We start from the raw sequence: 12,721 nt of genomic DNA, 5'->3' as shown, positions 1-12,721 counted from the left end.
TTATCTATGGTGTATCCGTATGTGCATTTTGATATACTAATAATCAAATGATATAATCCGCAGGGAGACGGTGGGGGTCCACTTGTTTGTGGAGGTGTTGCACAGGTAATTATTTCATTTTCCAAAAACAAGGGAAATGCAATTACCTCACAGTGTAGTCATATTTCCTACTATCTTCCATGGATTCATCACATCTTGTCACCTGACACGCCAAATTTTTAGATCAAATCTCTACACCAGGAACAATAGATCTAACCCCTGCCGATGCCAAATACCAAAACCTATCAGCAGTGTTTTGTCTGGTACCCGAAACCCAATAAAGTCTTGTCTAGTAACTAAAATTGTTTTACTGCATTTAGCCTAGTACCCAAATCCATATTAAGACTTCATTCAGCCAAAAGTTGGACAAAGGAAGCCAAGGAAGAGCAGATAGGAGACAAATTAATAAATTTTATTGAAAGCTCATTTTTGCCAAGGTTTCAATGCCCAAACTTTTTATATAGCAAGATATTGCAATGGCAAATTACTGCTTCACAACATTATCGCATTAAATTAAAAACCTTGAAATTAAGACACGCTTGTTTCTTGTAAAAGACATCCCCTAAGCCCACACCACAAGATTAAACTGCAACAAAAATAAAACGACTGATCAATAATATGAGTGCATAAATGGTTAAGTGATTAAACTATAAACTCTATTAAACACTCCAAGCAATGAATTGATATTAAAAGAAAAAAAAACAGACGAGATGGTTGCTCTTAAAACCTACAAAGAATCATTCAAAGGGCAAGCTGGATAAACTTCCTTAGTTGTTTAATGCAAGTTCAAAAACACTTTAGAATTAAATCAATGTGTAAATTTAAACTTGAATATAAAGCCCAACTAAAATTGCCAAAGCCTAACAAGCACTTAATTTTCTTTGGGCTTTGCGCAGTAGCTGGCCACCACTGCCATCTTGTGGTAAATTTAATAAGGGACAATGCACATTAATACAATGTAAAACACTGGCTAATTTTCACGTGTAGTCCCTTTTGGCAAGTTGATGTTAAGGACAGGAAGTAAATTAAAAGATTGAATTTTTTTTTTAAATTACAGACTACCATACCATATCCATAAATCACTATAAATGATCACAATTGATGGTTCAATAACCATATTTTCAGCAAGTGTACTGCAACACTGCCACTAAATAACCTGTGCTAATAAACGATGCAAAGTACTGAACAAAATAGATGTAAAAGAGCTTTATTGAATTGTCTCACTCTCACACTTTAACACCCTTCTACAGAAACACTGCTTTCAGCAAAATATAATAAACGTCAATTCTAGTTCATTTTGCAAGCGTTTTGACACTTCCTCTGCTTTCTTTTGGGAGAGATGGGTTCATCTGCACAGCAGGGATTTCCACGAGCTCTGAAAAAGCAAAGTCAAGTAACAAGGTCTTATTAGAAAGTAAAGAAACACACAAAAAAAGTAAAAACCCACCATGAAAGTCAATTAATAGTATTCAACCAGTTCACCCCCCAAAAAAAAAAAAAAAAAAAAAAAAAAAAAAAAAAAGTCATTACTCACCCTCGTCGTTCTAAACCCACAAGACCTCCATTCATCTTCGTATCACAAATTTAATTATTTTTGATGGAATCCGAGAGCTCTGTCCCTCCCATAGACAGCGAGGATCCTTACAAGATCAAGGTCCAGAAACATAGCAAGGACATTGGTAAAATAATCCGTGTGACATCAGGGCTTCAACTTTAAATTTTATGAAGTTACAAGAATGCTTTCTTTTGCTCAAAAAAAAAAGTAAACTACTGTATTCAAAAATTTGTCTCCGCGTCACCCTGGTGCCACTTTGGAGAGTATCCACTGAAATGTAAACATATGCTATTTGGTGCCAGCCATGTCACACAGATACGTTGTTTACATTTCAGATCAAAATGCAAACAAAGTAGAAAACCTATCCACGTGACGCACGATGAATTGTTGAATAAAGTCGTTATTTTTGTTTTCTTGTGCGCAAAAAAAAAAAAAAAAAAAACAATTCTCGTAGCTTAGTAAAGTTACGGTTAAACCACTGATGTCGCATGGATTTTAACAATCTCCTTACTATGTTTCTGGACCTTGGTCAGGTAAGGATCCTTGCGGTCTATGGGAGGGTCTAAGAGTTCACTGATTTAATCAAATCTTAATTTGTGATCCGAAGGTGAATAGAGGTTTTGCAGGTTTGGAACGACATGAGGGTAAGAAATTAGTGACAATTTTCATTTGTGTGTGAACTAACCCTTTAATCTTCAATAGAACTTCTGGCCATTACCCACGTCAAACTAATAGCAACTTATTTGATTCTACAAGTAAATCCATACCTCTGTGTTTTTGCCATGAAAATGAAGTCATTTCAAAGGTTATCTTGTGCCACTAGTTCTCAAATACAACCCATCCAAGGAGTCAATCTGAAAAATAAGATGTTTTTTTAGTATACAGAAAATGTAAACCAATAAGACTAATCATGCATTTAAAATATCTTACAAAATAAGATTCTACAAACACTTCTAGACTAAACCGGTGCAAAATACCGGTGCAAAACTGTGAATGTAACAAACAAAAAAACAGAGGGCCAAACTTTTTTTTAACTAGTCTCCATAGTGAATCACTCAAGACGACAAGGTTGCAAGAGCTACAGCTTTTCAAAATCTTGAGACATAGGTGGCTTAAAACTGACCAAAAATAATCTTTAAATATTGGTGCAGGCAAATTTGCGATCAGAACAGGGACTTAAAATCTCTCATTTCAAAGGCCACATGAAGTACTTTCCACCAAACATGAGCACACTATAAGTCATCATGCAGCTTTTTAAAGGAGGAACAGGAAGCGTTTGTTTAGGGTTGTGGAACAGGATTGAACAGATTCTTGATGTAATCACTGGTTGAGGCAACATTCGAAGAAAACATGGACAATGAGAACTGTTGTAGGATGCGTACAGGAGAGCAAAAGGTTTTACCTCACATTACAGGCCTATCTCCACAAATGACCTAGTCAAGAGCAGCTTTCATCTCAGGATTCTTGAGTCGGAAGGCACAACACTTCATTCTCCAAGGACATTGTTGGTTTCCGTAATTGCTAGCAGAGAACTCTTGGATCCAATGAAGCATTATACAGAGCCATTGCTTGCTATACCACAATAGCAACGTTTCATCTTTGTTAGCTTATCTAATACCAAGTTTTATTTGCCTAATGAAAATATTTAAATCCCAGATGCTAAAACCCCAGCTATCTACTCCAAGACATTCACCTGGCTTGTATTGAGCTTTTTAATATCAAAACGCAAAAGAGAGCATTTTCCAACCATTTTTTAATGAGCTTCATGAAGCCAGATTTATACAAAAAGAAAAAGGATTCTGAGGAGTTGATACACAGAACAGAGCACATTTCTTTCCAAGGAGGAACAAAATCTTGACATTTAAGAGGATAAGTTCAGTCCACAGTAGAGCATACTTTTAAAAATAAATTTAGACTGGTCAAAGAGTAAAGTACTTTGGGCCATTGGTTCTAACGAAAGGCAGAATGACCAACTTTAGTAGTTTATTCTTTGGATAATGAATATTTACAAATCTTTAGCAACATCAAGGAGGTTTGCCGGAGACAACTCCAATGCAACATGCCTGCCTTGCTTCACTAAAGGAATGCATCACAAAATGGAGGTGGCAAGGAGCAATAAAGAACACATCACAGCTTATCAAGCTTCTATTGGAGGATCAGATTAGAATATTTTCAGGTGCCGTTTTAAAATGTTTAAATGCAAATGCCCCTCTAAGCACTTTCAGTGAGCCGATATTAAGAAATTGGTCCGGAGATCTTTGAGAAAATTGGTTTTAGAAGCTATCAGGCTGTGTTGGACAGGTCAATTTTCACGCATGGTTTCAGAGACATGGTTTCTTACACACTAAAAAGAAAAACAAAAGGACAAATTCAAACCTCTGTGAGCATCTATAACACAATCGAAAGGTAAAATGGCAGATACAGGTAGCCTCACAGGGCTTGAAACTTTTACAGCAAGTGAATGCTCATGGATATTAGGCAGCTCCTCAATGAGAGGAACATCCAGCGGATACTTGACACGGTAAAAAAGGAGTCTGTCTTTGATAGAACATTTGAATCAGAACACAAAACTTAAAGAAAAGAGTAAAAACAAAAAGGGTCTTCCAAGAGCGCATCTTTTTATATACAGCCAGCGAAGGGATGATCTTGCAATCAGGATTTTTTTTTACTCTTGTGAAGCTGAGGACAAGAAGTAGGCAAAAGTGTAAAGGCACTGGAGCATTGTGAACATCCTTTCCAAACAGTGAACTGACACCAAGACATGATTCTTTTCCAACAAGGTCTTATGGACTATTCTGATCAAGTGCACAAAACCGACTTTAGGTCACTACAACTGTAAAACGACTTTGGATTGTGGTCATCAATTCCAAGATAAAAGGCAACCAAGTTGACTGAACTCAAGTTCGAAAAAGGCAGTTTTGTCTTTCTGCTTAGGTCTAGACGTTATTCTAAAACATCACAAGTGGGCTGAGATCTACTGGTGCAGTTATCTAGTAAAATCAGTAATTCTGAACAATCAATACATACCGTAACTGTCGTAACTGTCTCTGTAGGATCCACCAGAACGGTCATATCCACCCTGGCTTCTAAAACCAAAAGTAATATTTGCCATATTTAAAGTGCTCACGGTTACAAGAATCATAAAGTTGTTCCTTGTGCAAAATTATTCCATGCGTATGAGATCTCTCACCTGTTATCCCTGTATCCACCTCCGCTGCCACTGGAGTATCCACCACTCCTGTTGGAGTATCCGCCACCACTGTAGGATCGGTCACCTCCACCATAGCTCCTCTCTCCTCCACCATAGCCTCTATCTCCACCACTATAGGATCGGTCACCTCCGCCATAGCCCCGATCGCCACCAAAGCTTCTTTCACCCCCGTAGCTTCGGTCTCCACCATATCCTCCACCACCTATGTAACAAAAAACAAAAGTTAAACAGATGAAGTAAAACCCATCCAAGATACATCCATTCAGGTAGGCCACCAGCTTTGTCATGATAATTACAAGCTGCCAAGGCTACTTCAAATGCAAATGCAGCCATCTCTCAGCACAATTGCATTCGAGATTAATAACACCAACCTCTACCTCTGCCTCCCCTAAAGAATCCCCTGCCACCTCCAGAACCTCCTCTGAAACCACCAGACCGTCTACCAGATTTGCCAGCTTCATCAACGCGAATCATGCGGCCATCAACAGACTGCAAAAAAGATGCATTTAATGGTTAGAAACTCTAGGCCTCCACCTGGTTTGATGAAAGTCCTGCAGTTTACTATTAAAATGTAGCAACCAATACACATCTAGGCATCAAAATGATTTGTTTTTCAGGACTAGAAATAAACACATGGTTACAAACTTTTCTGTCCTTAAAGGGTGTTGATCTTACCTTTCCATTCATTGCAGCCATGGCATCCTTTGCATCCTCGGGATTTTCAAATGTCACAAAGCCAAAGCCTCTGGATCGGTCGGTCTCTCGGTCCCGGATGACATCAACTGAAGCAAAAATAACACCACAATCAAGAATAAAGCTGTGAAAAGTTAAACAAACCTCATTTAAAAACTGCTTAAAACAAACCTTTGGCGATTGATCCATATTTGGAGAAAGCCTCCTCCAAGGACTGCTCTGTGGTATCATAGCTCAGACCACCAATGAAGAGCTTTCCCTCGTCAGACATGTTGAATTACCTGCTGGTAAATATTTATAAGAAAAAAAACAATTTTGAACGTAGAAACACAAGATAAGGTTTGAAAAGACTGAATTGAACACAATTGTCGTATTATTTTAAAGTGCGCAACAAGGAAACGCCATTTTCTACCCGTCCTCTTCACCACGTGCTGCAGCCATTTTACAACAAAGACTCGTTTTATCAGATCAAACCCCTTTTAATTTACGTCTTCAGATCTTCACCGAGCTTAGTTTTTAATTATTGCATGAAAAATAACCGGGAATTGTTTTTTTAAATTACTAGTCACAAATTGAGAAAAGTAGGTCAGTAAAAGTAGGTCATGTTGTGCTTTGAGAGGAACAAAGAAACCTATAAAATCCGACAGAATTAACTATTCATACACTGCATTCGGAGAGTTTCAAGTTAAAAGAGCGCTTACAATGCAAAACGCCTACAAAATGTTTTCTTTAAAACTTCTCTAACTAGTACATTAAAAGAAACGTATAAATACAACTAATGAACCACCATTGCAAACTATACATCAATATAATGCAACCTCAGAATAAAGCGTCTCATTTTAGCCCAAAATCACTCGAAGAAGTGCAGTATTACCTCAGTTGTTGTCGAACACAGAGAGGTTGCAGGCTGCGGCAGAATAGGAGCCAAACAGAAAATGGCGCCAGTTTAAATGCTTCACGTGACTGCAGCTCTCTGGGGGCGTGGTCTCCTCGCGTCGCGTCACAGGCATAAAGACTTGGCTTCCTTTGTTGTTTGTCTCATCTCTTTTGATATTGTGATTCTACTAAGAATCACTGAAAAATAAAAAATATTGAGTATATAGTGGTCGGCAAAGTATATTAATATCTCTTTTTATTTTTATTTTATTTATTTGTTTTTTCCCTTTTTATTTTTACTATTTAAATGTTGTAAGCTATGCATTTGTCAATTTTATTTAATTTCTGTATTTTCTTAAATGGGCGTGTATAGATTATTTACAGAGTGTTAACTTTTAGTTTTAGTTTAGTTTTTTTCTTATTTGTAAGTCGCTTTGGATAAAAGCGTCTGCTAAATGACTAAAAGTAAAGTAAAGTTAAAGTAAGTATAATTTCTGATATCTCTCTGAAATATGAAAATGTTATTCTAGGATATACAATCAGATGTTTGTTTGTTATTTATTCAATCTTAGTTTGTTCCTGGCTAAATATTTTATACATAAATGTAAATTTTGCAAGCATCAGCCTTTCTAAAGAAATTCTTGAAGATTTAAATAAAACTATATGTCTTTGGTGTCTGAGTCTGCTAATAAGAAAGTAAAAACTGTGAATCTGTTCAAAAGGTAGGCTACATTATTATCTTGCTCCCTGGCATGTAATATGCTGTCATTCTGCTGCATCTGTTTCTATTAATAAAAAAGAAAGAAAAGAAAAGAATTTGACTAACTTTGTCATACTTCAATGCAGTTCTGTTTGCTTTCTTGCAATAAATAAAGCCTAACTTTGTCACTGTGAATATTAAGTATGCTCTTACACAAAAAATACGATTTTAATTTATATAAATATATTATGTAATTCTATGTAAAGGTCTTAGTTACAATTTTATAAGGAAAATGTAAAAATGTTGTTGTTTTTGTTAAAATATTTGAATATACTACACTGTTTTCAAAAAAATCCCCTTAAACATTTTTATTTTTTGTGTGGATGTGCAATAATCGATTATATAGGCCTAATAGGCGATATTTACTGTACTTTGTACTATATGGCTATTTGTCTCTGTGACTTAAAAATACAATAAAAAAGTAGTGCTAGTTAAACTCAATGTAAACAAATGACCAAATCAGTCAATACCAAATGCAAAAATCATTAACTGTGGTCATCATGTTTTTTTTGGTGACATGGGAGGTTGATTATGTCATTTATTTTTTATTTTTTAAATGAAAGGTGAAAAACAAACATTTGCTTGTTTGTGCAAGAACTATATATTGAGACGTTAAAACATTTTAAACCAATTCTGCTCTCTGCTTTAATAATTAAAATACAATCTCAGAAAATGTGACTAATTCTAAAACAGTGCTAATTTCATTGAATGCATCTTTTTCTGCCAAAATCAGCACAGATTCTACAAATAGATACTCGCTCATTAATGTTTCATAAATTAATTTCATAGTGCTTTCAGTACATCACTATCAGACTGAGGACCCCTCCCACGAACACTTGGATGCAGATGATCAGGGTGATTGTGGAGAGATGGTTCTCTCTGCAGGATAATCGTGTACTATTTCTAGATGTGCTAATGTAGGACAATCAACTGAATCAGGATTGTGCCGGCTCTAATTAAACATCGCGAGCAAACAACAGAGGCCGACAATAGTGATATAAGCTAATTTACGCACTCCTGTTAGTAATGCCAGGATTTGCATGGTCATGGAAAGTGTGCAAATCTGTGGTAGGCTACAAATGCACTTTATCCGCTCATGCAGAAAACTAAAAATAGCATCTCTCAGAATTGTGCAGTGACCTGGATTAAGATGCGTCTTCATCTACGAGGCAAAAGAAAGCAAACTGGAGCAAGGGTGAACCAGCAGGGTTATAAATATCGTAGCTTCAGGACCTTGAGAACTGTCCTCCGCTTCTAACACCCACACATGCTCTTCCTGCACCTCACCACAACTTTCCATTACCCCCCTCCCCTCCACTCAGCACGGTCAGTATATGAGACGGCATTACATATCTAAAACTATACTAACTTCAATTACTAGAATCGCAAAAAAAAACCTCTTTGTATTACAATGCCGATAAAGGGGCTGCCATTGTAGATATCAGAAATCTATTGTTTTAATTGCAATGAACTATTTGACAAGTAGAGGGCAGTAATCGCATATATCTCGAAATATGCCTGATGTCTTGTGCCTCTTATCAAGGAAGCTTCATCAGCATGTTGACTGTCTGTGTATATATATATATATATATATATGTAGTACACAAATTATTTGTAACATTTATATATTGTTTTACATATTAGTGTAAAATTAGTCTAATGTTGACTGTATATATTACTATTTACTAAAAATATGTATATATTAAAATATTATATTTATATATTTTAATAATTTTAATATATATATATATATATATATAAACAAATATATTAATAATTTTTTTATTTATTTTCAATAAATATCTAAATAAATATAAATGTTTAAATCAAATATATAATATAAAATATATATTTATATATCGACTGTATTTATTATTAATAGCATATATTTAATTCATATAATGCAGTCTTATATATCTTATGCACAATTTTATACACAGGTGTGTGTGTGTATAGATAATATTATATCAATTAATATAAATAAATACTATTAACAATATATACAGTCAATATATAAATATATTCTATATTTTCATATATATTTTCAATCATATACTATGAGAGAGAGAGAGAGAGAGCATTGGTAGGATTTTGGCTGACATTTGTGTAAGCCCACATTTTGCAGCTCAAGGCGTGAGCTCTTGTTTTGTTTACAAGCTCAGTGTGGGGGTGGACGGCCGGTGGTTACTGCCTTTGTTGGTTGCACAGTAAGAGACTGTGCCGTGCTAGCATACAAACACAAGCATATATCTTCATTCACATTGAAAACTTGAGTTACGTAACATTCTGAGAATGAAATTTATGAGCATATCTGATGCTTATGGCACTGACTCATATTTTACATCCTGAAAATCATTAAATCACTAGTGATTGCCACTGTTGTGCCATTTCTTGGAAAAAGCAAGGACATTGCAACTTTTACAGCATGTTCGTTGCAACAAATTTATCAGTGTTGGTGGAGGATGACTCATAGCTGTGTTAGGTGAGGTTATATTTCAAACAGGGTATTTTGACACTGTCAAGTTTATGCCCTGAACACCACCTGCAAAAGAAGGAGGCCATAATTCTCACACATTATTATTGGATGTGTATGACTCATGACAATGTGTGCTTGTACATATATACAGACCCACCTGTGACTCACCGCTTGTCCAGACTCTATGTTCTATAAAAGCCTTTAAAGTCTTCCCTTCTTGCTGTCAGAAGCATATGCTGTGTTTTGTTGCTGGTGTCCCTCTTAACTAGTGGTTTCTTGGTTCAACCAGCTAGTCCACCACTAATATTGGTCTTTTCAGTATATTTTATTAAAATGGTGCCTATGTTTGAATTCTGTATTTTTTAAGAAAAAATGAACATATACTGAAGTATAAACAATTACAACAATACATAATATAAATATATATTATATACAAATATATTGTACTATGTATTTAATATAAATAAAAATATAAATACTTATTTATATATTTAAAAATAAAATCTAAATAAATGCATCATTATTCAGTACAATAATTTCAATAATTTAATGGTTTATAAGCAGAATCTTTATATTTTTTATTCATATATATTTAATAACCAAATAATATAAATGTATTCTAGTGTGTACCAGGGATGGAAATTAACTTTTTTGTCCACCGGCCACTGTGGCTGGTGGATTTCAAAATCTACCAGCCACTCAATGTTTTTACCAGCCACTTTCTTGTTTTTAACCGACAATGTGTAACTGGATGTGAAAATTAATACTACAAGATCTACAATACTTAAGCAGTTTATTTAATCTCAAGTCTCAATGAAATACTGACATTTTCTCTTTCTCTCTTATACACACACAAACCATGAACTGATATACATTTCATTAAATGAGTAGGGCAGATTAAACAAAAAACTAACATTCCTCCACCCATCCTCCCCACTCCCAGTCCAATTTACGCCTGCTCGGATGATTCGTGGTCTTTTATGGCTTCCAGTTTTAGGTTTTTAGTCCCAACAATGAAACTATTAGTTTTGGCATCTTCTGAAGCGTGTTGACGACATACCGAGCAGAACATTGTCAGACTTGTCTCTTCGTAAACTAACCAATCACGGCACTCCCCATTGTCTGCTTTTCTCCATCGTTCTTTAAAAAAAGTTTTTTGACCTTCGCCTCTTTGTCCACTGGCTCCTCCTGAGATGTTTTCTCTTAGGGCTGCAACAAACGATTATTTTGATAATCAAATAATCTAACGATTATTAGAACGATTAATCGACTAATCATCGATTATTCCACTGATTGACCTGTAGACTTTGATAATTCAGCTTTTGTGATTAGTTAAAATATTAAGTTATACATATTCTAACATAAAGGTCACTTCAGCTTTAGAAAAGTATATTATGTAATTACAATTATTAAACAATTAATTGGTAACACTTTACAATAAGGTTCATCATTTAACATTAGTTAACATGGACTAAGAATGAACAATACTTCTACAGCATTTGTTAATCTAAAAGTTAGTTAATTTCAGCATTTACTAATGCTGTTTTTAAAGTTTTTATTAACAAAGATTAGTTAAATGTAATAAATGCATTGTTCATTGATGTTAATTAATACATTAACTAATGTTAATAAATGATACCTTATTGTAAAGTGTCACCAATTCATTATACAAATAGATGTATTTGGCACACAAATGAAATGACAGACAGAGACACTCTCTCACCATTTAATTAGCTACATAAAAAAGAAACTGAATGACACATTCTGCCTAACTTCTCCTTTTGTAAGTCATATAGATAAGAAACATAATAAAGGTAAGTGATACGATGCTTTGGATAAACTATTTTATTCAGAACATAATATTTTAAAATACCTTATAGGGTTATGAATAATCAAAACAGTCCTTAGCTAGATCAAGCTTTGGTCTCTGTAAACCAAACTGTCACTTTTTTTTCCCACTAATAAAAATATTTAATAATTAGCTAGCTCCACACTGGAGAGCTGCTTTAGTCCGGACATTACATTACTGAAAAGCAGAGCTCATTCAAACATCCACATCGTTGTAATCAGATGCATTTTTAAATGCTGTTTTCACACTGCTGTCAGTTTTTATTGTGTTTATTTAGTTACTGAGACGAAAGCGCGCTATATATTAACATGTTCATCCAATCGCCGCTCAAGTTCAGGTGCATTTTCTCTGAAGCGCTGTATGTCTTCTTCTCTTGAATGCATCCAGGAGGGCTGAACTACAGTCTTGCGCTACAGTGCCACACTGGTGAAACCGCAGTATTGCAGGCTCTAACATTAGGTGCCTCCTCTAAAAGTGTCCGCCGTCCGTGTGAAACAGTATGCTATTTTTATTTACCCGCCACGGTGGCCGGTAGGTGAAGCGAGTTTACCCGCCACAACACAAAATCACCCGCATTTGGCTGGTGGCGGGTGCTAATTTCCATCCCTGGTGTGTACGTGTGTGTGTGTGTGTGTGTGTGTGTATATATATATATATACACACACACTATATATATACACACTATATATACATGTGATGTGTGTATTTATGAATATAATTATATAAAAGAACATACAAATGAATACAACATAAATATATTACATCAAAATAAAGAAAAATATATAATTGTTTTTTAATTTTATATATATATATACACATTTCACAAATAAATATAACTATTAATGAATGTATATCAATATATTTATAAAAACTATTTAATGTAATGTTATGCATTTAATACAAATGCTTATATTTATTTAATTTATTTAATTTATACATTTGTGTCACTCTATGTTTGTGTATGTGTGTGTAATGCATTTAACAAGTGATTATTTTTATTTATATATTTATTTGATTTATAAATTTTTTTTGTCTCTCTGTCTCTCTCTCTCTCTCTCTCTATATATATATATATATGTATATGTATGTATATATACTGTATATATATATATATGTGTGTGTGTGTGTGTCAAACCCCATAAACTAAAAAGCTGATGGTATTACTTTAAAGAAGTGACCTAGTTTCACACGATTACTTAATCGTGATGTAACCACTGTCTCTGTAATAAGCCGCTGGGTTGAAGCTATTAGCAATCATATTC

General features: G+C 34.6%; 1 protein-coding gene across 8 annotated transcripts; it reads right to left on the bottom strand.

The window, feature by feature from the left end:
- Positions 1-432: 432 nt before the first annotated feature.
- On the bottom strand, positions 433-8,424 carry LOC306875413 (cold-inducible RNA-binding protein B-like). Of its 8 annotated transcripts, none has more exons than XR_013784736.1 (8): positions 6,373-6,463; positions 5,670-5,782; positions 5,481-5,587; positions 5,177-5,294; positions 4,785-5,007; positions 4,622-4,680; positions 2,362-2,448; positions 433-1,414 (listed from the first exon to the last, which is right to left on the bottom strand). XR_013784736.1 is itself a non-coding variant. In XM_079425943.1 (8 exons), the coding sequence occupies exons 3-8, from the start codon at positions 5,767-5,769 to the stop codon at positions 4,260-4,262; spliced, it is 621 nt and encodes a 206-aa protein (XP_079282069.1). In that variant the 5' UTR covers positions 5,770-5,782; positions 6,373-6,572; positions 8,275-8,424; the 3' UTR covers positions 3,295-4,259. The 8 variants fall into 8 exon arrangements, 4 of the variants coding, with proteins under 4 accessions (XP_079282069.1, XP_079282072.1, XP_079282071.1 ...); XR_013784737.1 differs by having other exon boundaries at positions 5,183-5,294; XM_079425943.1 differs by lacking the exons at positions 433-1,414; positions 2,362-2,448 and adding exons at positions 3,295-4,273; positions 8,275-8,424 and having other exon boundaries at positions 6,373-6,572.
- Positions 8,425-12,721: the final 4,297 nt, after the last annotated feature.

Source organism: Barbus barbus (assembly GCF_936440315.1).
Source record: "Barbus barbus genome assembly, chromosome: 9".
NCBI classification, from domain to species: Eukaryota; Metazoa; Chordata; class Actinopteri; order Cypriniformes; family Cyprinidae; genus Barbus; species Barbus barbus.
The sequence above is the reverse complement of the archived record's forward strand: the minus strand, read 5'-3'. Positions and strand labels throughout refer to the sequence as shown.

Excerpts from the sequence above, each read along its gene's own strand:
- LOC306875413 (XM_079425943.1), bottom strand. The coding sequence starts at position 5,769 with ATGTCTGACGAGGGAAAGCTCTTCATTGGTGGTCTGAGCTATGATACC. Across the intron at positions 5,295-5,480 it reads TGGCTGCAATGAATGGAAAG|TCTGTTGATGGCCGCATGAT; the intron begins GTAAGATCAACA and ends TCTTTTTTGCAG. Across the intron at positions 4,681-4,784 it reads GGTGGATACAGGGATAACAG|AAGCCAGGGTGGATATGACC; the intron begins GTGAGAGATCTC and ends TTTTGGTTTTAG.